General features: G+C 47.2%; 2 protein-coding genes across 4 annotated transcripts in view; one reads left to right on the forward strand and one right to left on the reverse strand.

Annotated features, from left to right (window-relative positions):
• CMTR1 (cap methyltransferase 1) overlaps positions 1 to 7848 on the forward strand; it is a 29877-nt gene extending 22029 nt beyond the window's left edge. For both annotated transcript variants that reach the window (XM_076334371.1, XM_076334370.1), the window contains 5 exons: positions 97 to 165; positions 1622 to 1669; positions 2263 to 2375; positions 2912 to 3020; positions 4802 to 7848. In XM_076334371.1, the coding sequence (XP_076190486.1) occupies positions 97 to 165; positions 1622 to 1669; positions 2263 to 2375; positions 2912 to 3020; positions 4802 to 4934 (472 nt within the window). In that variant the 3' untranslated portion in view covers positions 4935 to 7848. The remainder of the gene's footprint in view (positions 1 to 96; positions 166 to 1621; positions 1670 to 2262; positions 2376 to 2911; positions 3021 to 4801) is intronic.
• Positions 1 to 21197, reverse strand: part of CCDC167 (coiled-coil domain containing 167) — a 42259-nt gene extending 21062 nt beyond the window's left edge. Inside the window, exons 1-4 of one of the 2 annotated variants that reach the window (XM_076334372.1) lie at positions 21134 to 21197; positions 13739 to 13833; positions 11294 to 11346; positions 8278 to 9087 (exon numbers count right to left, since the gene is read on the reverse strand). In XM_076334372.1, coding sequence (XP_076190487.1) covers positions 8984 to 9087; positions 11294 to 11346; positions 13739 to 13833; positions 21134 to 21172 — 291 coding nt within the window. In that variant the 5' untranslated portion in view covers positions 21173 to 21197 and the 3' untranslated portion in view covers positions 8278 to 8983. Of the gene's footprint in view, positions 1 to 8277; positions 9088 to 11293; positions 11347 to 13738; positions 13834 to 21133 lie in introns of those variants that run through there. The other variant, XM_076334373.1, reaches the window with a different exon arrangement.
• Between the last annotated feature and the right edge of the window lie 538 nt (positions 21198 to 21735).

Here is a 21735-nt window from a genome sequence, read left to right on the forward strand (position 1 = left end):
TGAAGTGTCCAATCAGTTATTCTGCTGAAACTGTTACCTATCTGCTGTGCCAAAGATCTTGCTAAATTGCTGGATTCTCCTTCCATTTTCATTCAGGATTCAGCTGGCGGAGAAGTTTGTCAAAGCTGTTTCTAAACCTAGCCGGCCAGATATGAACCCCATCCGGTGAGTGATGACTCCTTCTCTCAGCCTGGCGTGCTTTGGTTTCAGTGTGTTGGAGGATGAAGATAAGGAGCTGAAGGAGAGTTAAATTTCAAGCTGAAATTCATAGTTCTGTTATGTACAATGGAAAGAGGCTAAAAGCCCTTTAAATATCTAAGATAAAAGGTTGATAGTGGGGAAGTTGTGCCCTCCTTTCACATATCAGACAGTCATGTTTTCATCATAGGTGGATTGGCTGCTGCAGATTTCAAATATGTGCTATAGTAGGTCTAGCACCCAGTTAGCTTAATCATTGCAAAGACTTCTATGTCCTTGTCTGCCCTGAAGGGTCAGCAGCAGTGCAGAGATGCTGACTGTTAGTAGATAAATGAAGTGCTGACCAGCAGTTGCAATCTCCAAATGGTTTAGCCTGAGGCTTAAGTTACGATCCCAAGAAAGTTCCTGACAAAGGGCTTCAGCTTTGGTTGCCTCCTGACCTTCCATTTCAATAATTCTCATATGGTGGAGCATAAGAACATCATTATGCTGGGTATCAGATAGGTATTGTGGACAAAACAGCTTCTGTTTCAGAAGCTAGAAGTGCCGTGATATTGTGAGAGAAGCTGGAGGAAGGGAAAGAGGATGTTCTGCTCGGTGACTTAGTGAAAGATAATGAGTGGGATTTCAATTAAACTCAAGACAAACAGATAACTGGAGGAGCTTGAAGTGTTGGGGAGGGCTGAAGGTGAAGTGAGGAGAGCTGTAGAAATGGGTTGTAGAGGGGTCCTTTGCCCTTGTGAAAAGGTGTTCAAACTGTGCTCTTTGAAGCCTGATGCTTGTAGCAGTGTGTGGGAAATGAGTGGTTGGGATGTCTGATCAGAGGCAGTGCTTTTGAAACTTTCCGATTGTCTCTTTCTGTGTGTCAGAACAAAAAACCCAAAAGTAGTTTGACGTAACGATAAGAATGATGATTCCAAATTATCTTTACTGATTTAAAAAAAAAAAAAAAAAGCTGTTTTTACCTCAGGGTAACTAAGAAGTTTGTGGTGTCCCTGAGGATAACAACGGTGAAGATCAGGCAGTTTAGTTTTACTGCAAGGCCAGCGTGCTGAGGCCAGAACCTGCCTGGGGCTGACCTTGGTGAATTTACTTCATGGGAAAACAAAAGCACCTGAGTTACTGTTCTTCCTCTTCTGTATACTCAGCCTGAGGTAAAAATGCACAGCTTCCTTAGCAGTGAGGATGCTCGTATGCTGCTTACAGCAACCCAGCCATGAGCATGCAGGTGTCAGGTTTTCTCAAGCCAGGAGAAATACGGCACTAGAGCAGAAGATTGAGGAGAAAGGTGAACCTCAGTCATGCCTGACCACCTCATGCTGTACAAAATGAACTGTTTGGCTGCTCCCTGTAACTGGGACAGCAAAAGAGGACAGTTTATAATTATTTTTTTTTAAAATCTCATTTTTGTCTTTCCCCCCAGTGTGAAGGAAGTGTACAGATTGGAGGAAATGGAGAAGATTTTTGTGAGGTAAGTGACCGGCACAAATGAGAGACTTCAGGGCCCACTGAGGTTGTCAGCCACCGATGCACAGGAATGGGAAGGATGTGCTGATCTATGCTTGAGGAGTCCTGGAGAAAGAGCTGTTAGAGCTTGTGCAGCTGGTGCCTGCTGTTTCTGAGACGCTGCTGACTCAGAGCATCATCCTGCTGAGTTCTAATGCCGTAGATGTGGCCAATGTGCTTTACAACAGTAGGAGTAGCAACGGCGCTTGAGTTTGTGTGCAGAAGTGTCAGTGGCTTCTCAGTGGCTTAAAAGGTTAAGAGTTCATACCTGAAATGGGAACCCCGTTGGATTAAGTTGATTGGTAGATCATCCCAGATCCTTCATTGCAACACTCGATTTGCTACCTGATCTAGACAGTTCTGGCTGGTTTCTCTAGCCATGTGGGGGAGGCAAGAGACTGAATTCTCCAGGATGTGATGATTTTGTCCTGTCATGTGTGGTGCTGCCAGTTTTCACTGTGACACTCTGGAGAGGGTGTGCAGGTGGCACATTGTGTGCAAGAGGATGGTAAAGGAAGAAACAGGGAACCTCTATCACTGCCTTCTCTCAACATTTAGGTTAGAGATGAAAATCATCAAGAGTTCAGGGGGAATACCCCGGCTATCCTACACTGGCCGCGATGACCGGCACTTTGTGCCCACAGGACTCTACATCGTACGGACTGTGAATGGTAGGAAGAGAGAGTCCCCGCTCCTATTTAACTTTTCTTTGTATCTTCAAGTAAAAAGTATTGACCAGGCTCGCTCCTGTTGTAACTTGGTAAAAAATTAATGGGAATATCCCAATTCCAAACAGACATTAACTGTTTGCATGTAATGAGGGTAGTCTGGATTTGGATAAGGTTTAGGGTATTTATATGATAGGTTTTTCTGTTGTGGGTAATTCCATTTATTTACATGACTGATGACTTTCTTTTTTAATGAGATCATAATTTTTCACCAAGAAGATATTTTCCAGAGTAATAGTACATGGAAATATGCTATTTGGAATGTCAACTTTTAAAAGCAGGAAGAAGGGAGTTTTCTCAGTGAATAGAGAACGGCTTGGGAAGCAGGTCTTCTTGGGGGAGGGAAGGAAAAAGGAGTAAGAGAAGGATCACAGTTATTCTTACAGATTCCTCCTTCCTGCTTGCACTATATGTGTATTTATACTGTGCTTTTTTTCCTCTTTCCATTTTCTGTCTGATCCCTGTGACTCTTCTCCAAGATCCCTGGACAATGGCATACAGCAAAAACTCCAAGAGAAAATTCTTCTTCAACAAAATGACGAAGAAAGCGACATACGACCTCCCTTCTGAATCCATCGCACCCTTTCAGTGAGTACAAGCCAGAGCTGAGGCTATGGAAGGATAAGGATAAGCTGTGTCCGAGTTTGTGTGAGTGTCTGGGTATTTGGAAGGGAGTTCAGGCGTGCAGCGCTATATTCTTACGGTCATTTGCAGTGCAAGCGCAGCTTGGTCACCAGCAGGGTGTGCTGCAGAAGCTGGCACTTTATCAGACTCTTAGAAAATTGCTGATCTGGATTCGTGGATTTTGCAATTAATTGCTATGAATAACACACATCTCACAACTTTGTTCCCCTGTCTGCAGCAGAGTACAAGTTACTGAACCTCCTTGCACACAGGGAAATGGAAATTGAGCCCAGCAACTGTAATTTGCTGCATCTCTGTATTTTAAGATGCTTGGTTGGAAGTTGCTAATTTAAAAGCAAATCCCAGTTCATTTAGCCCAGGTTCTGGAATAAGCTGTAGGTAGCTGGGAGCTGTTTAAAGAGAGGGTGAGAGAAAAGCAGCAGCTCCTCAGGAAAGGATGGAGTGGCTTGTCATTGGACAGACATTAACACTGTGGCTGCTGAACCCCATCCGTATCTATTGAGTACTAGGCTAAGGCCACATCTTAAGTACGGCAAATCCTGAGTCTGTGAGACGCCTCAGGGCTCATGTGTGGAGATGTTCTGCATACCCTGCCCTCAGGTAGTCTCAAGAGATGCCCTCCGCCACCACTACCCAGGACTGTGTCTCTGAGTGAGCGCATGATATGAAATAGGGCTCCTGATTTTCTCACTTTGAATCTCCTTACCTACCTTACAGCAGTGCTCTTAAAGATCCTTAAGCTTTCCTTAACCAGCTAAATAGAAGAACAGGCTTAAAAGGCAGAGGCACACAGTGCTTTTTTCCTCCATGTGTCAGGATGGGGTTAGTTCTGCCTATGTACTCAGAAGTAGGCCAGCATGAACGGCTGAGGAGGTGGAGGGAGCGCTTGTGTGGGACTCCAGAAGGGACGTGTTGTGTTGTAGTTAGTGAATGCTAATGTGTCTATAATTAGCCATTGACATGTGCTCTTGTCGCTGTGCTAGTACTGCTTTGTTAGAACAGTAGCACTAAATAAGCTATGAATATTAAGTGTCAGTAATTGTACAAAACTAAAGGCTGCTGTGTCGGCAGTAATTAGTAGCTTTGTTTTCATTAAGCTGGGACTGTTGATGCAGTGAGGGAGGGCTGTGCTTGATGGATGGAGTAGGAGATGGCATTGTAGGACCAGAACTCTCAGCAGCCAAGTGGAGCTCGGTTATTTCACACCAGGGAAAAGGGGGATGATCCTAGCTGCTTTTGTACAGTGTGAAGTGCTGTTCATTTGCAAAGCTCCATAGGACAGCTATTACTGATTCTAGTAGGTTTGTGGTAAGTGATTGGATTGCTGCTTGCGGCTGCTGGCAGACTTTCTAAGTTCTTCATTAAGACCTTTCCATTGCCTGTAATGACAGTTTCATCCTCTCAAAAAGTTGGGGGGAGGTAGGTTTTTCCCTAATGACTTGTCTCCTTCCAGCAAATACTGAACTGAATCTTGAGTGAAGCTAGAATTAACAAGTTTGTTTCCATGGAAATCTCTTAGGCTTGGAAGTTGCTGTACCTCAAGGGCTGTAGAGTTTGTAAGGTGAATGAATGCACTGGTCTTTTTCTAAGGCACCCCTTAGAATATCTCTGTGTGGCTCCCATTGCAAGGGCAGCTGTCTGTGTAGTGCACTTTGTGGCTAGGATGACAGCTTTTTCCTTCCCCTCCCCTGCCAAACTAATCTTGCTCTCCTCTCTGCCCACAGCATCTGCCATTACAGCCGCCTCTTCTGGGAGTGGGGGGAAGGTGTCAAAGTGCACGACTCTCAGAAAAGGCAAGATCCAGAGAAGCTATCAAAGGAGGATGTCCTGTCTTTCATCCAAGCGCACTACCCCTAACCCTGCTCTCTTGAGGGGTGCAGGGGGGGCTGAGCCCAGCTTGGATTCTTCAGGGACTGATGAGACTGGGGAGGCTCCACAACTTCTATCCTGGTCTTCTCCAGAGCTGATTTCCTGGAGGCGATTGAACCAGGGAGTAGTATGCAGAAGGCACAGGACGAGGCTCTACCCTGGCAGTGTATATAAGAGTATGGCCCAGGTAGTGCCTGCTGCTGGAGCACCCATGGTGACTCCTGGAGCCAAGGCCTAACACCCTTTTGTCCTGACCTACTGCATGCATGAGGCCAAGGGGCTGGCAGCTTTCTTTGCTCCTGTTCAAACATTCATGGAGGTTTGCGGAGCTCTGTGTGTGCCAGAACTCTCCAGGCTTGTGCTTCCCTGGCAGTGTGGGAAGGAGCAGGGATGTCTTGGTGGCAGAGCTGGGCAACAGCACATTGAAGCGGCCCTGCATCGTTCCTGGCAGCTATCTGTCTCCTTGGCCTTGTCAAAGGCCTACACTACCCAGTGGAGGGTGTTAACTCATTGGGGAATGCTAGCTTTGGGATGCAAGTATGTATTCTTGTTGGTGTCTCCAACACTTCTGCTTATCAAGGCACTTGGCTGGCCACTGGCAATTCCTATGTGATGGTCCTGTTGGACAAAGGCCAACGCAGGTGATGAGTAGAGTTCCTGGCACAGATTTTATGTGCTCAGTGCCAGGGATTTCTCAGACCTCTAGAAGCTGCTGTGACAAGGATTTCCCCTCTCCAGGTCAGTGACTGATCCTGTGCCAGCAGCCTGAGGTTAATTTGTGAACGTGTCTATGCCTCATGGTACTTCTGAGACCAAGGTGCTTTGATTCTTGGTACTCGACACTATTACCCAAATCTTCAGGAAGGAAAGTGGATGTGGGAGGGAAGACACAGGAAGGTTGCGATGCTGGAGGTCTTTGGAGGAAATGATGGGAACGTCTGACTTAGTTAAAAAAACCCAGGGCTTCAGTGAAAAGAGATCTTGACTTTGACCATGTTGGTTAATCAGAAGAAATCCTGTCCCCTGACTGCCCACTGGAAAGGTTACCAGACTTTCCTTTTTAAATGTCAGAGTGGGCTTTAAAATGTTCCACGTCTCATTTGGCCCTGGAACTGCAATCTGGGGTGAAGGCCCAGAGCTGTGAAACTCCCAGCATGGCATTTGTGTGTCAACAGACTTCTCCATGCACTTCTGTGCTGGGCTCAGAAGTTGTCTTCTGTTGCACGTTTTACCTTCAATTCTGGCTTCCATGGCACTTTTGCCAGGTCTTCCACATAAATCAGAAGATAACACACAGTTGACTGCTTTTGGCCAAGCAGCAAAATTGCCCTTTTTTTTTTTGTTGTTGTTGTTGGCTTGTTTTTAAACACAGATTGGCAGTAGGGAGGAAACTGATTTAGGGGTTGTCTGAACTGTGCCTTAAAGAAAGCTATAGTTCTAGAATCTATAGCAGTTGTTTAGATTCTGGTTTCTTTCTCTCCACACCCATATGTACGATTTGAACAAGCTTTATGTAGCAAGACATGGAAATTTTCACTTGTAGGTGTACAGATGCATGGGTGCCCTGCACCCCACCCAAAGAAGCCAAAACAAGGATGGCATGTTGTAGGAGTCCCACCTCCACCCTCTAAGGCCCAGCATAATGCGTAGGTTTTGTACTCGCTCTCAGCACGCAGTTGAACGTCATCCTACAAGTAGGCTGTGCTCTCTGAGCTTGGAGCAATTCCATGTCTTCACAAGCAAATTGTCTCTATATAACCATGTATTAATTCTCTACAGTTTGGTATAAATGAACTTAACAGCTGCAAATCCTTGCACCAGAGAAAATTACATGCAGGCTTGATCACTGCAGAACCGCACCCCTGGCTAAAGGAGCAGCGCAGAAGTTGGCATGCTCTGTTGGTCAATGGAAACTGGAGGAGGCAAAGCCTGGGAGTGGATGGGAGGTTAGCTTACAAATAGGTAGCCCTGAATATTGTGCAGGGGAGCTATTCTGTTTCTTCTCAAGTTCTGGCCAAAAGTGAAGTGGGTCAAAGCTGCTTTTTCCACATTGGTGACTTAGTCCCCAGACACAGTTATGTCTACCAAAGCAGTTGAGGGACCGCATGCTGTTAATGCATCCTCTTGCTGACCTGTAGAGACCCCCTCTGCTCTCAAGCATCAGTAAAACATGTATGAAAGAAATGGTGGCCCTTCCACCCCCCCAAAGAATAAGAGGCCTGTCACTGGCAACTTTGTTTTGGCAAAGGCACGTCCATGAGGGATGAGGAGGAATCTCTCCCAGTGGGCAATAAAGAACCTCCCAACTGTGTGGTTTCCAGGCCTGTGTGCAGTTGGCTTTTTAAACCAACCAGTAATTTGAGTTCTGGTGCTTCTTTGGACTGCCTTGAGGCTGTTCCAATGCCAGCAAAGCATGCTGCTCCCTTTGCCAGGCTCCTTTGCTAAGTGTTGTGTCCTCCACTCAGGGCTTTGGTCTCCTGTGGGCTGGCAGACAGAAGGGTGACTAGGAGGTACACTAGGGTGGGTGTAGGCCTCTGAGGGTGAAAAAAAAACTGGTTTGCCTGCAGGCTAGCTTTTAGGAACAGATACTTTCCATTTACCCAGTTGCCTCCAGCTCTTCCTGATTTTAATTTGCTTTTATTTTTAATTTTATTTTTGATGCACTGAACCTTGATTCTGAATCCCCCTTCAAGAAAAGCATGAGCCACCATGCTACTTGCTTCCCTGCTGCAGGGTAAATACAGAGGGATTATGTTGGGAAGGGGGGTGAGGAAGGTCTTGCTGAAGGGAATGTTTATGTACATTAATTGCACAATGTATTGTTATTAGGCTGTGTATCATTTTGTGTTGACTTCTCTACTTTCATTGTCTCTATTACCAATACAGCCCCTTTAGTTTACAACAGTGCTTGTTTACTTTGCTCCCCACAAAATTCTGGCCAGCAGTGTGTGTCAGCGTGGAGACAAGAGAAATGCTTTGCAAAGTTAAATTTTCAAGGCAGTACCCTTTTAAAGGCTTTCCTGGCAAGTTAGAGCACACTGAGGGCTACCTACTGTATGTCACTGCATCAGATGAGAGGGGACTACAGCCACAGTCTCCAGCATGCTAGGCTGCTTTCCCACTCAAAGGAAGCAAACACTCAAGTAGATTCCAGGCCACAACAGACCAACAACCCACTGTTGAGACCTTGCTGACCAGGGATATTAAGTGCCTAACCCAGCTGAGGCTTACTGTGGTGCAATGTGTGCCAGCTGGGAGATGGTAGGATGAGAATAAAGCAGTGGCTGAGAGGCACATTACAAAATGGGGGGGAGGAAAGAAAAACAGGAAGTTAATAGGTCAAACTATTTTATTTAAAGCCCTGCAGAGGTACTTCCATCCCTGGGAGTTGATAGTAAATTCTCTTCTGCAAGTGTTGATTCTTGGAGGCACAAAATGGCTACCAAGCTCTGATGCACTGGAGAGGTAGGTAGATCTTCTCAAAGCCCAAGCATCCAGATCTCAAGTTGGATGCTACCTGCTTGCAGAAAAAGAGATGCCTACTTCCCATCTGTTTTTGTGGAGGTAGGATTCCTTTGGTCCTGTAAGTCAGTGCGGAGGAGGAAACATCTTTGTTTAGCTCAGCTCTGGGAACATGTGGAATCTTTAGGTCACAATACCCATGTTACCCTTTGATTCAAAGAGCTTCTTGGTGTCCCTTCAGCTTATGGCTGAGTCACAGGAATGTCTGCAACCACAGAGGTCCTCTTCAAAAGGGAGAATTGCCTTCCTGCATCAGGCTGGATGGTCTTCACTGTGTAAGACAGCACCAGCTTGAGCTCTGTTTGACCTGATTTCTAAGTGCAAGTGTGCTGTGATTTGTGGTTTGTCTCCTGTCCCCCTCAATTCTCAGAGAAAAAGCTTCCCTACAATGATGCTTGGAGAGAACAGCAATTTGAAATGCTGATCCTCACCCTTGGGGGAGGCACAGTGGTGAGTGGAGGAAGGGCTCCTTGCAGAAGAGTCATTTGGTCAGCAGGGAGAATTCTTGAGTACAATCACATTGTCCAGCAGGCGTAAATAAGAGCAATCAGCAACCCCATGGCCACAGCAAGGGCAGCATTCTTGCGATTTTCCTTACGAAGCACACTCAGTTCTTTCTCTGGGAAACAAACAAAAGCCTTGCCTGTGAATGTTTTGTGTTGCAGCTACATCTCCTTTCAAAACTGTCTTAAAAGCACAATGCTACCTTGGCCACGGGCAACTCCTTTGAGATCAGTATGCAAAACTGCCAATTATAAGATGTGCTGAACAGGAAGTAAACTAGTAGGAACCCTTTCATTTCCTAACTCTCAGCCTGTCAATCTCAGCAGCTGTGCTTGGGAATACTTCAGTGCCAGACCAGTTCCTGTTTGCAAATTACCTTGTTCTAGGACTCTACTACGGACAGAATGGGTCATTAGAATAATTGCTTGTTCTCTAAGAGAATGAAGACGACAGAGGGTAGAGAGCTATTTCTTCTGTCTTCTAGATGTAACAGCCTGGTACCTTTTCCTAGTGCTTAAATTTACTTAAATACAACTGTGGCTACCTTTTGAATGTTGCAGAATCTGGGTTTCCTTGTGCCCCAGAAGGAAGAGTGTGGAACAGGTCTGAGCCTGGACACTCATTGTGTTGGGGTCTGCAGCTTTTTAGAGACAGGTCACTTTCCCTGACCCTGGTTTACAAAAGAAGAAACACAGATGCAGAGAGAGGAAGTAGCTACCAAAAGTATGGAGGCCTACTGATCTCCATTTCTGTTCCCTTCCCTTTACCAAAGATGAGAACCCCATTCTTGCTAGTTCTGTTCCACAAGACTTTGTTGGATGGTATAGATGAGAAGTGAGGCCTACAGCATCACACATTGCATGGCCAAACAGCGATAATTATTTTGCAGGGCAAGGTTGGGTACAGACTGTCTCCAGAGCCAGACTGCTCTTGCTGCTGAATTCACCTGCAGTGGCTGCACAGGTTACTGCCTCTACAGTTTGCACTAGCAGCCTCCAGCAGGAATGCCCTATTGCTGCACGTTCCCAAACTGGTGCTGGTATTAAAAGAGGCTTTTAGCTGTTCTTCCTGCCCCCATTCTTCACCTAGTACAAGCATTCTCATGCAACCACAGAGCAAACTGCTTGAATCTGCAAGGCTACAGAGGAGGTGGTAGGGGCAGGAGGTCACATAACCCCCAAGCACAGCAGTGCCAGCTTAAACCAATGGAGCAATGCCATTGTCAGCAACTGCAGTTCATGGCCTCAGGTGTGTCAGCTGGAATAAGCAGAGGTTTAATCGGAGCCCATAGCAGTGATCTAAAAAGACTGTGTGCACATGCACTGTCTGTTCTGTTCCAAGAGGAGCAGCTATCACCATTAGGTGAGGCTGTTGCTGCTGCCTGAGCAGCCTGTCAGATTGCTCTGTTGATGCTAGCAGTGATGGCTGACTGCTGGTAAAAGGGTGGCAGTGAAGTGCAGAGTCTTCTGCCATCTCTAGTGGTAGGCCCTTAGGGAACAGCTTTGAATCTGTTTAAAATAACTGTTAGGCTTCTGGAAACAGTCCTTTAACATGAGTTAAAATTACAAATTTGCTGGCCGTACCCCAGATTTCAACTCTCCAGGCCTAAAAGAACACTTGTGCTTCTTTCCCTTGTGTGAGCTCCGGTGCTTGCACTGCTGCAGAGTGCTGTCAAGCAGTTAACACACTGATCAACACCAGGAGCCTGAAGACATGCAAAGCAGCATCCCTGGCGGAATGGAAGTGCTGTTAAATGTGCGGTAGCTCAGAGGGACTCCCATTTTAACAGTCTACAGCAGGACTTGCAGCAAGGAAAGACCCTGGCTCTCTGGAATTGCAGGTAGCACATCAGCGTGAATCCCCATGCTCATGTGCTGAATGGCCTCAGAAACTGATGCAGAAACCCTCCCCAAGGAAGGCATACTTTGCTGCACTCCAGATAGCACTTGGCAGCTTGCTTAGCAAGCCTCTTAAAAAAGAAAAGGGAAAAAAAAAAAAAGGAGGGGAGGATGTTAAAAGCCACTCAAGTAAATCTGTTGGCTGAGATTATCTAAAGACTGGTAATTTGGGGTATGTGAAAGGGACATCTTTCCCCCCTCATTAGCTGATGCTTATTTTTTTCCCCTATGATAGCACAGCTCAAGTGGGAGGATCCAGACTCCTATTATAATATGCTGACTAGGTTTCTCTCACTCCAGCTCCCTTTGGTTGAACCTAAATTCAAAGGCGGAAGTCAGAGGTGGCAGGAGCTTGAAGACGAAGCTAAGCTGCAGCACTGATGCCATCCAGCCCAGAGGGACCATTTTTAACGAGGCTCTTACCATAGTTGTCAGCTTTGGTCATTAGTAAGTTTCTCTCTCTCTCCAGTGACTTTCTGTAATGAGAAGAGGAGTTCATTACCTGTGAGGCACAACACAGCCTATTTCTTTGCTTATATGATGGAAGAGAGACTGTCCCACTGCCAGGGATATCTGCTCACAGAATGAGCCCCTTACCCTTCACTGTGGAGAGGTGACAGTTTAGAAACCCCCCAGCTGTGCAAGAGAAGAGATGCAGCAGTTTTAGATTATTTTTTCCTTCCCCCAAACTGCTTCATATCTCTCCTTTTAGGACAGTGTCAGTGTATGCAAGCAGCCTAAAAAGGGGTCTGTGTGTCAGAGCCCCCTACTCTGTTCCCCCAGGTGGGGTAGGAAGTTCTGCCACAGCTACGGCATGGGGCAGGATCCTGTCCCTCCAGCACATCTGGCTTAGTGCTGGAACACTAATTCTTCTCACCAATTGAAGCTAGGATCCCATTGTCAGAGGTATCCAATTTACACAAATTGGTCAACTCAAGGAAACAAGCTGAACCCAAGCTCAGTAACAACCAGTTAAACAACCTGTTATTAGACTGAAGACTCAGGATAATAACAATGAAGAGTAAGTCAGGCCAACCCAGCCCTTGTCTTAAACTGCACAAGATGATTAATTAATATACAGTTTAAAATATACACACAAAACAAATTGCCTGAAAGCAGCAGTGTTTCCATTACAGCAGTGAGGATGCGGTCACTCCTTTGGACTGTGTGCCTATAAATAAACATGCACTAACAAGTTATCTCCTGGTTCAGAGCAGACAAAGAAGGCAGTAAGTGTAACAGAGTTTGTTGTTCCCCTTGGGGCAGAGCAAGAACCTGTAGGAGGAAAGAGATCCAAATGTATGTGTACAGCTAGTTAAGTAAGGGATGGCAAGAAAGCAACCTATGTCAGAGCAGCAGGAAAGGGCTCTTAAAGGCAACTGGGGAAAGGCAATGTGGAGTGCAGCCAGGAGGAAATGAGAAGACAGATTTACCAACATGACTGAGCTGCTACTTAGAAACTCACCTTGTGAAGAGAGTCAAGGGGAGAGGCTTTGAGAATGAGACATGAAGAAACCATGACAACTGAACTTCAAAATGGGAAAGCAGAGCTCTCCTTTGTGTACTACTCACTGAATCAATAATTTTGATCATGGTACCTTCCCCTGCAGGGTTTTTTGAATGGTCTGGATTAGGGCAACAGAATTTCTGTTTCCATCTCTATATAAGTTGTAAAATTCAGAAAAGGCCCCAGGAATCCCTATTCCTAATTCTTTGCTCTAGGTCCTATATTTCAGGGAGAAATCATACAGATATATTCCATCCTGTCAAATTACCACAACTGTAGGTTTGGTTGTTGGCCACCTAAGTACCAGATAAAGAATACAGACAGTAAACTTAAGAGGAATTTAGGCCTAGAAAAGGACTGTTCAGATGAGGAGCTAGAGAGGTGAGGGACAGGATGAGACAGGACCCTGCCCAAAGATGGATAGCGATATAAAATGCCAGAAAAGGGGGGGGGGCGGGGGGGGAGAGAACATGGAAAGGAAGAACAAAGAAGTTAAGCTGAGGCTGATAAGTATCAGGGTGTGGAGATGTCACTGCTGCTAGGATCATTTCTAACTGGGTTCTGTAGGACAGTACTGTAGAGCAGACACCAGGACCGCTCCCCGGGGCCTACGATTGAGCTTCCCAGCCTTTTTTGCTAGGAGCAGAGCAGTACGATGCTGGTGACTGGAAGAATGTCCTCAAGCAGAAAAGATTTGAGGATCAGCTGGGAGATCTAGGATCTCTTGCTTCATACTCTAGAGAAATAGCAGGTTCTGCCTGTGTCTGCTACAAAATCCAGGTCAAAGTCCTTGCTTGAGTCCCAGCTCTAGAAGCCTACAGTTGTCTCTTCCATGTCAGTGACAGATTTCAGGGGAACTGTCCCTCTTCCCTTTCCCAAGGAAAGCCAGTGTGTCACTGCATCCCTACATCCCGACACATTTGCAACACAGGCACAGATAGAGTAATTTCCCTCAGCCCCTTTTGCAGCTGCATCCCAGCCTGGTTTGGCCCTCAGCAGTAGTTGCTGCAAGGCTTGAGTAGCAGCGTGCAGTGAACCTTTGCCAGACTCACAGAGCTGTTTCCTAGCAGGCCAGGAGCCAGCTCTGCAAATGAATCGGCAAGTTTTGGGCACTGCTTGGCTGGTTGTGGTGCAAGTTGGAGAGTGAGGCTGTTTGTCTGTAAGCTAAAATTCTCTCCATATAGTGCTGAACTTCTCATCCTGGCAAGTTCCCCAAGTAAGCTCCAAGCTGGGAGAAGAGTGTCTTGTCATGGGAAACCACACATTCCCATCCCTTCAAGAGCCCTTGCCCAGTACTACAGCAGGATGACAGCTAGCTGAAGTGCACAGCCACAGCTGTGAAAGGAGGTGGTCAACAATACCTTCCTTCAGGGCTGAGCTTCTCCCTACACAGTTTAAGATCCATCTCCTCCATGCTCTGTCTGCAGCGTGCCAGCTTCTCCTCCAGTCCATCAATCTGAAAAACACCACACCAGTCACTGTCATTTCCTCTCCCAGCTAACATGGATCCATCCCCGCTCAGATGGGAAGGGTGGCAGCTCAGCCACTCCACCTCCTTCCTCCCCAAATCAAGGAGGAACAGCCCCAGCTCTGTGTAGAGATCACAGCACAGAGAGCCCATCGCCTCCCAGATCAGCCTGTATTATATACCCCAGGCAACTGTGACATTGTTATCCCAGAGGCAGCCAAGCCAGCTCTAACACGCCCACTTGTGTGGCTGGCCAGCACCTTTTTGGCACTATCTGATCCTGTTCCAGCCTGTTCTAGTCTCTTTGCATTTGGCTCCACAAGCAAAGATGTGATCTAAGGCATCTTTATGCAATTAAAAGAGGATAAATTGAGAGACTGGCCTTGGCCAAAGCCTGAGGGACAAGGTCTTGATTTAGTGCTGTGAATGGATGCAGAAGTTCATGGGACATGACCACAAAGCACCCTCAGCTGTCTGGTTGGGTGAAGAGGGGACAAAGGGGAAACACTGATACCTACCATCAATTTTACCCAACTAAATCTACAACTGCAGCAGCAGTCTGCACAGTATGCTCAAGAGAGCATTCACCACTGCCTCCACACCTTCGACCTGCACCAAGTTTTGGCAGCAACGTGATCCCATGCAGAACAACACTGGTCATCTCTCCTTGTGTCTCCTCATCAGGTTTCCTAACAGCCACCCTCCTCCCATGTCTTCCTGTGGAGGGGAGTAACTGGGGGTAAGTACAAGAGGGTTGATCTACTTGTGTGCAAATAGATTGCCCAGGAGGGAGTCCTACCACAGACAACAGCTCTCCTGGGAATCATTCCTCTTTTCTGCCTGGCAACCAGAGCGTAGACATCTTTAGGAAAACTTCATCTTTCAGGCTTGCTTCCAGCAGGGAAACAGCGGGACTAATCAGATAATATGAACACAACATTCTAGCCTGAAAGAAAATGGCCTCAGTGCGCTGAGGTGGCAATGACCTCTCTTTTTAGCTGCTTAGCGCAACACTCCTGCTGTGTCTCGTTCTCCAAGCAAGGCCAAGGCCAGCTAGATGGCTGGCAGCATGGCCTCTCCGTGGTGGGAGCCTTCACAAACCAGAAGCTAAGAGGCAGCGCGGTCCCAGGTAAAGTACTGAGGTGGAACGAGACACCTGAGGCTGATGTCCAGGCAGCTGAGGTGGCCCAGAGCACAAACACTCCTATAAACAGTGATATGGGAAACAAAATCAAAGGTAGTGATCCCTAATTATTGCTGCTTTGGGGATCAGTTCAGTCCTGAGCTCATTAGCAATCTCACACCTTCTGCTCAGGAAAGGCAGGCAAGCGTTATAAATAAGCAGGATGGGAGAAGAGGCTTGACGTAAAGGGGAGAACAAAGCAGACTGGGAAAAGGAGCTTAGCCAGCCAGCTGAATAGTCTCATTGCAAGGAGCACAGTAGAGCTAGGGAGGGGGCCACATACAACAAGGCTCAAATAAATCTTTGCATCTCGTCAGATAGCAATTTCAGAGTCTCTTGTCATTAGGCAACTCTGCCAGGGCTGTTGAGATGCCAAGCTCCCCAGAGGCACCTGCACAGCTTCTGCGGAGCCCAAGGGGAGCACCAAGGCACATCACCTGATGCCAGAGCACAGGGAATGGCGCTTCTGTGTTTGGCAATGCTTGGGTTTGCCTGGACGGGGACATGGATATTTTTGAAGCATGTTAGCTGAAAATGCATTCAGTCAGGGCAAAGATAATTGTCCTCCTCCATATCCAGCTGTGCCAGTTAAGAATGTTAACTCCAGCTGCTCATCACTATCTTGTCAGCCACTACAACTCAGTCAGTGAGATGCATTGCCCCAGTCTGCTTCAGGGCCAACCAAGGGCTTCACCCAAGTCAGCTCTGGCCACACTCATCAGCAAGCTAATTTAATGGCAGAGCACAGTAGAATGGAGGTGGGGTATCCGTCCAGTCCAACTTAAGAATGACCAAGTCCTTCACCAGTTCCTACCATTTGCAAATGACTGTGTCTCTGCTCCCTTATCTGTTGGAAACCCTCACATACACACACAGCAAGACGTACTTCAGCATGTGTTACCCGGCTCCTCCTTAGCCAGTAAACTTATTACAGTGTACCATGCCTTCTCTGAAAACGTGTAAAAATCATGTTAAATAATACAATTTAATGAGAGCTTTGGTTAGTCAGCTGCCAACCCCACCACTAAATTTTTCATGTCATTGCACTTCCTACCCTCTCCTCCAGAACTGCTCCTCCTGCTCAGTTTGCAGTTGCTCTCACTAGTACGTTCTCTACCCATACTTCCGTCATTTCATGAGACATAATGAGAGGATATTCTGCCCAACTCTGCCAATGCTTTTACTTTCTGCTGACTAAAAATCTCCAGATTCCACATAATACTTCAAAAGTTTCAACTGGTTTTACTGCTCTTAAATCAAAACCAAAGTTTGGGTCCCCTGCTGGAGAACAATAATTTGCTAATAAACCACATGCCCTAGAACTGCACCATCAGCTTTGCTGAGCTGGGGGCACAAGGGACAGAAAATAATCAAAAAAAAAGCAAGGAAGGAAAAACAGATTGCTGAATGAACAAAATATTTTTCCTCCAGAATCTCACTATTTCTTTTCTTCAGGCTAGTCTGGGGCATTAGGGGTTATAAGGAAGGTCAAGAGTGAGGATTCCTAGATGTTATCCAGTCACTGTGCTTCAGTTTCCCTACTTATAAATTAGGACAATACTATCTGCCTCCTGGAGGTGGCTCATTTACACAAGGAGCCTCGGACACCGACCCAAACTATGGGCAGAGCGCTATCTTGATATGTCAGTGCCATTGCCTCACTTAGGATTTGGGATTTGTTCCTGCAAGGTAGGAGTCTCTCAGCAGCTCAGCCATCCAAGTAACTTTTCACTGTAGGGCAAAGGGAAGAGAGAAACAGAAAATAAGCACAGGGAGAAATCAGAGTAATGCCTGGGAATTACTGATTATTCTCTGGGCCGCTGAGGAAACTCCCGGGGGGCCGTAGCCTGTAAAGCTGTAACACAAAAAAAACCTATAGAGCTCTGGCTCTAATCCCCTGCGGCAGCTCTCCAGGAGAGCAATCCTAGAAGCAGGTGTAAACCTGAGCTTGCTGTGGATGGAAAGCTTTCCTTCCTACTTACTAATACATGAGAAGCTTAGCTGGGGTATGTACCTAGGCCTACCGGAAGCCCACACGAAAAGAAAGACCCAAGCTCGCTTAGCTGAACCATCACTGCACTTCACACTGGCTTATCTTTTTAGTGGCAACCTCAGCACAGTAGCTTATAAGTTGCAAAGACAGACCCTTGCTCCTTCTGGCTCTCCCTTCTCTGAAGAGGATTGTCTGGGACAGAGCTGAAGTGCAACATGCAGAAAGCTCACATGACAACTCAGGTTCACGTGGCCTGTAGCAGGGACACAGGACTTCACTCGCAGCAACATCTTTAAGTAGTGTCAGTTAAAAGGGGAAAGTGAAACAGGTGCTTCACATCCAGACAGCAGCTCAGGACACACAGAGCTGCCCTTCTGCTCCTCAAGAGCCACTCCAAAAAGTCAAGTCCTAGCACTTTGGACACACACAGGGACCTAAGACCAGATGCCTCCCTTGCTCCACAAGGTATGACAAGGCACTGAGCCATTTTTGTTGAATTCTGGCAACACTAGCTCGCAATCTGGAGACCTTTTTAAACCAGGGAGACCTGGAGCGGATTTCAATCCAAACTGACTTACATGCTTATTACAAATCTCATTTGTTGGGACCATCTTGGGCAGGGAGCCCAAAATGGCTCACATAAAGGCAGAGACAAAGAGAGAAGAAAAAAAGAAGCAGCTTTGCTTACAGAGTTGAGCTGGATCCCTTTTAATACATTTTGTAATGAATTAATAAAAGCTTTCTTTCCAGCAGAAAGGCTAAAAGTGCTTTTCAGAACTGGCATCCACCCTCCGCTTTTATGAATTCCCTAATTAAGATACTGGCAAAGAGCCATATCACACATACGTCGACATCCAACAGCGTTAGGTAATGAGGTTTTCATCTTCTGACCCTCATAAAACAGATCAAAGCCAACTGAAGAGGTGGGGGCAAAGAAAAAAAACCTTCCCTGAGCAGTCTTCGCATGCCTTGTCACCTGCCAGCATACCTGAGCCATTCTTTCCACAGAAGAATTAGTGGTTCCTGCATCCACAAATTTGGCTGGATTATTAAAATCAGTCCAGCAGAGACAAGTTTTGTTTAAACTCAAATGCTAACTTGCAGTTCATGGACAGACTTCCATTTTCACCACGCCCTTGGAATCATTTTGCATGCTGGCAAATCATTTCACAGATACGGTGCCCACAGCATGCTTGGAAATATTTACCAGGCAAGCTACTACACAATAGAGGATGATCCACCAGCAAAGTCTAAGATAAACCCTGCAGATCAACCCTCTGTGTTGGTAAAGGAGAAAGGGCTGGATCCCACCTGCATCTCCTCCTTCAGCCTTGCAGAGACTATCCAATTAGTCAGCCCACCCTGCCTCAGCTCAGACCAGCTGCTCTGCAGGACAGAACACAGACATGACCACATGGCACCACCCACAGCTTTTTGAAAAATCCTGTAAGAACAGCTTTACTGAGTAAAGATTATGTTGGCCTTTTACCTATTCTTTATGCTCTTGCATAGACACTGATCAGCCACTGCCTTGTCAGAAGCAGCAATACACGTAATACTTTCTCCAAACACACACTTGACATTTTACAGCTCAGGCACTGCCTAAGTGCAGGGTGTTCTCTTTGCATTTAATAGCCCCGCCTTTTTTGCTTCCATGAATTTTTTTCAGCTGTTGCCTGAGCCTCAAGTATATCTTTAAGGGCTACAACATCCTCCAGCAAGGAGTTTCACAGCACAGCCACAGGTTATGGGAAGAACCAACCCCTCCTGTTTGTTCCGAGCTTGTCAGCTGCTAGTTTCATTTGATAGCCCTAATTTTGTATTGACAGTGAATGTTCATTCTTTGTTTAATAGCATACAGAGGATATAGACCTATATTGGGTCCCCTTGCAGTCATGTTTTCAAGCTTGAAAGGACTTGGTATGCTTAGTTGTTTCTTGCATAGAAGTTTTCCACATCTTTGATCATCCTTGTCACTCTCAAGCTCATTCCATTTTCACTATTTTGCTACAAAATGGACCAGTCTTCCCAGTTTCATCTTCCTGACAAGTTTCCTCAAGAAAGTTCTGTGCAGCTCAGCATTGTCAATAGGGCTGCCTGTCAAAAGACTACAGAGCTATATGAAAGGAGAAGTGGCATGAGTTTAAACCACCACAACATTATGCAGACACATTTATATCAGTTTAAACCAGGTCATATCAATTACACCTGCAATTTATAAGTGCAAGCTAATCTGGTAAGTGTCCATATAGAAAATTGCATTCATTTAGCATCATGACTTCAGTTAAACAAGCATGACTCTGCCTAGATTAGGCCTTTCAAAGCTAGCCATGCATCATGTCATATTAAGACTCATTTGGAAAGTTTTCTTTACAATCGTAATAGCTCAGAAAGTAATACTGAACTGAATAAAAGTTTAAATTACAAAATCAGTATCTTGCTTGTCACGCATTCTGACACCTGAAACACAGCGCTCTCTTCCTCTGGCTTAAAAAGATTTTGTTTTATTCCACCCTAACTTCTATTCAGTACCTTTCTCATCACTGCAAGGGGGAAGGATTTTATCTTTTAGTAGTATCTTTGCACTGAGAGGTTAAGTTTTCATCTATAAGACACCGAAGAAGAGTACTTCTACAATCCTTTCAAAAGTAGTGTGTTCTATCATGACAACTTAAAAAAAAAAAACCAAACACCAAAACCAAAAACTAAAGCTACCACAAGTCCCCCAACACTCTGCAAGAATTTTCTGTGGCAGCTAAAATCAGTTCCTTTTCATTCTGTGACCAGCAGGTCCCTGACAGGCTCACCCTTTTTACCACCTCTCTTTTTGTAAGGTAGACCCTATCATCTCAGCTCTCCTTGTCTGTCACATCTCAAGCAACAACCACCAAAAATTCATTATTTCAACTCTCCCCGCTACGCTCACTGAAGAGAAGATTGGACAGTCAGCACACTCCCCTCTGGACTCCCTTTGGTGGTTATATTTGGGTTAGAGTGCCCAGAAGCATCCGTTTCTCTAATGAAAGCCTAACTAGATGAAATAGACCAGAAAAGTACTATAAACTGAACTCCCATTCATATGACACAGCAGGACACTCACCTTTACATTACCGGCTGATGAAGCATACATGACAAGTCACAAGTCCTTTCCCTGGCCTTTCTACCCTGGCTATCTTGGTATGTTGTGCATATGCTCATCTGAAAGACTTCAGGACAGAGAGGTGACCAGTGAGATTCACTGGATTGATTCTGCCCCATTTCAGCCATTTGTCAGGAAGGTTCAGGCTTTTGCTGTCCCCAAAGTATCCACAACGCACAGACTTGAACTATGGGCTCTCCACTGCCTCCTCCAAGTAAGTCCAGATAGCACTGTTCAGTGCAGGAGCCAGAATGAAGTATGCTTCAGAGCGACCTTAACTAACATGCCACAGTTTGTTAATACAAATATAAAGCTTAAACAAAGCTTACCAGCAGACCTCCTGCCACTCAGGGAGATTACAAAACACCCAAGCACAACAATAAAAAAGGCAGCTTTAGAAGGAAGGCATACTCTTAAAAAACAGTCTTTTCCCCTTCTCCTTGCTGTGATTTAGAGGCCCCTCATGTGCTGGTTTATCGCTGGATTCCTCAAAAGCAGCAGCCTGTCCCCAGCACACCGCTGACTTTCATCACCGCACACACAGGCTGGGCCACGCACAGATTTGCTGACTAGGGGCAAGAGCTTGCCGCAGCACCTTCCACCGGCACACACGTACACTTACTGCCTCTCCCTGCACTGGCTCAAAGGCTCAGCAGGAGCAAGGGCACCAAACGCCGTCGCTCGGTCAAAGGCCTGGGACGGAAGACAGGGCACCGAGCTTTCCGCTCGCGGGAGGGCCCAGCACAGGCAGTCCCGCCTCGGCCTCCTCCGCTGCCATCGCACGTTAAGATGGCAGCCGGGCCCGGCACCAGCACAGCGCAGCCTGATCGGAGCGGCGTCCCCGAGGCCCCACTGCCCCGGCCCTCCCCGACACCCACCGCTCTCCAGGGGAACGCTGCTTCGGCAGTGGCGGTGGCAGCCGCCTCGCCCCTGCCAGGCCCGGCCGTGCCCCGCGCCCGCCGCGCCCCCTCACCTCCCGGGCCACGCTCAGCCCCTCTCGCCTCCTGCCCATGGTCCCGGCCCGACCGCAGCCGCGCATGCGCAGGCTCCCGCCCTGCGCCAGCGCCCGAGCGCGGCCACGTCCGCGCGGCTGCTGCCATCTTTGTGAGGGGTTGCGCCGTCCGGCGGCTGCCATCTTGGTGAGGGCGCTTCTGCCCGGCCCCCTTCGGCGAGGCCGCCTGGGGATGGCGGCGGCGGCGGCTCTGGCCGTGTGAGCCCGTTTTGGCGTGGTCTGAAGACGGCCGAGGATGTACGGCGTGGTGGCCCGCGGCAGTCAGAGCAGCGCCTGCTGCTTTGTGCCGGTGCTGCCCACAGCCAGCTCTGCTTGCTCCAGGGGATGAGGGATGGTTGGGGAAGGACCAGCAGGCCGGGAAGCTGAGGTGGGACCTCTCGGTCCCTCTCGGACCTGCCTCGTCCTGCTTCTACACCCCTCAGAGACCCCTGCTCCCTCTGGGCGGGGCGTACTGGCGGGGGTCTCCAGTGTGCTGTCTGGCCGGTCATGGCCTCTGGGCCTGTCAGAGGGCGAATCCGGACTGATCAGTTGGTTTTCCCCCAAGGGGAGCCAGCTCGATCCTG

The sequence above is a fragment of the Aptenodytes patagonicus genome, chromosome 3 (assembly GCF_965638725.1).
Source record: "Aptenodytes patagonicus chromosome 3, bAptPat1.pri.cur, whole genome shotgun sequence".
Taxonomy (NCBI): Eukaryota; Metazoa; Chordata; class Aves; order Sphenisciformes; family Spheniscidae; genus Aptenodytes; species Aptenodytes patagonicus.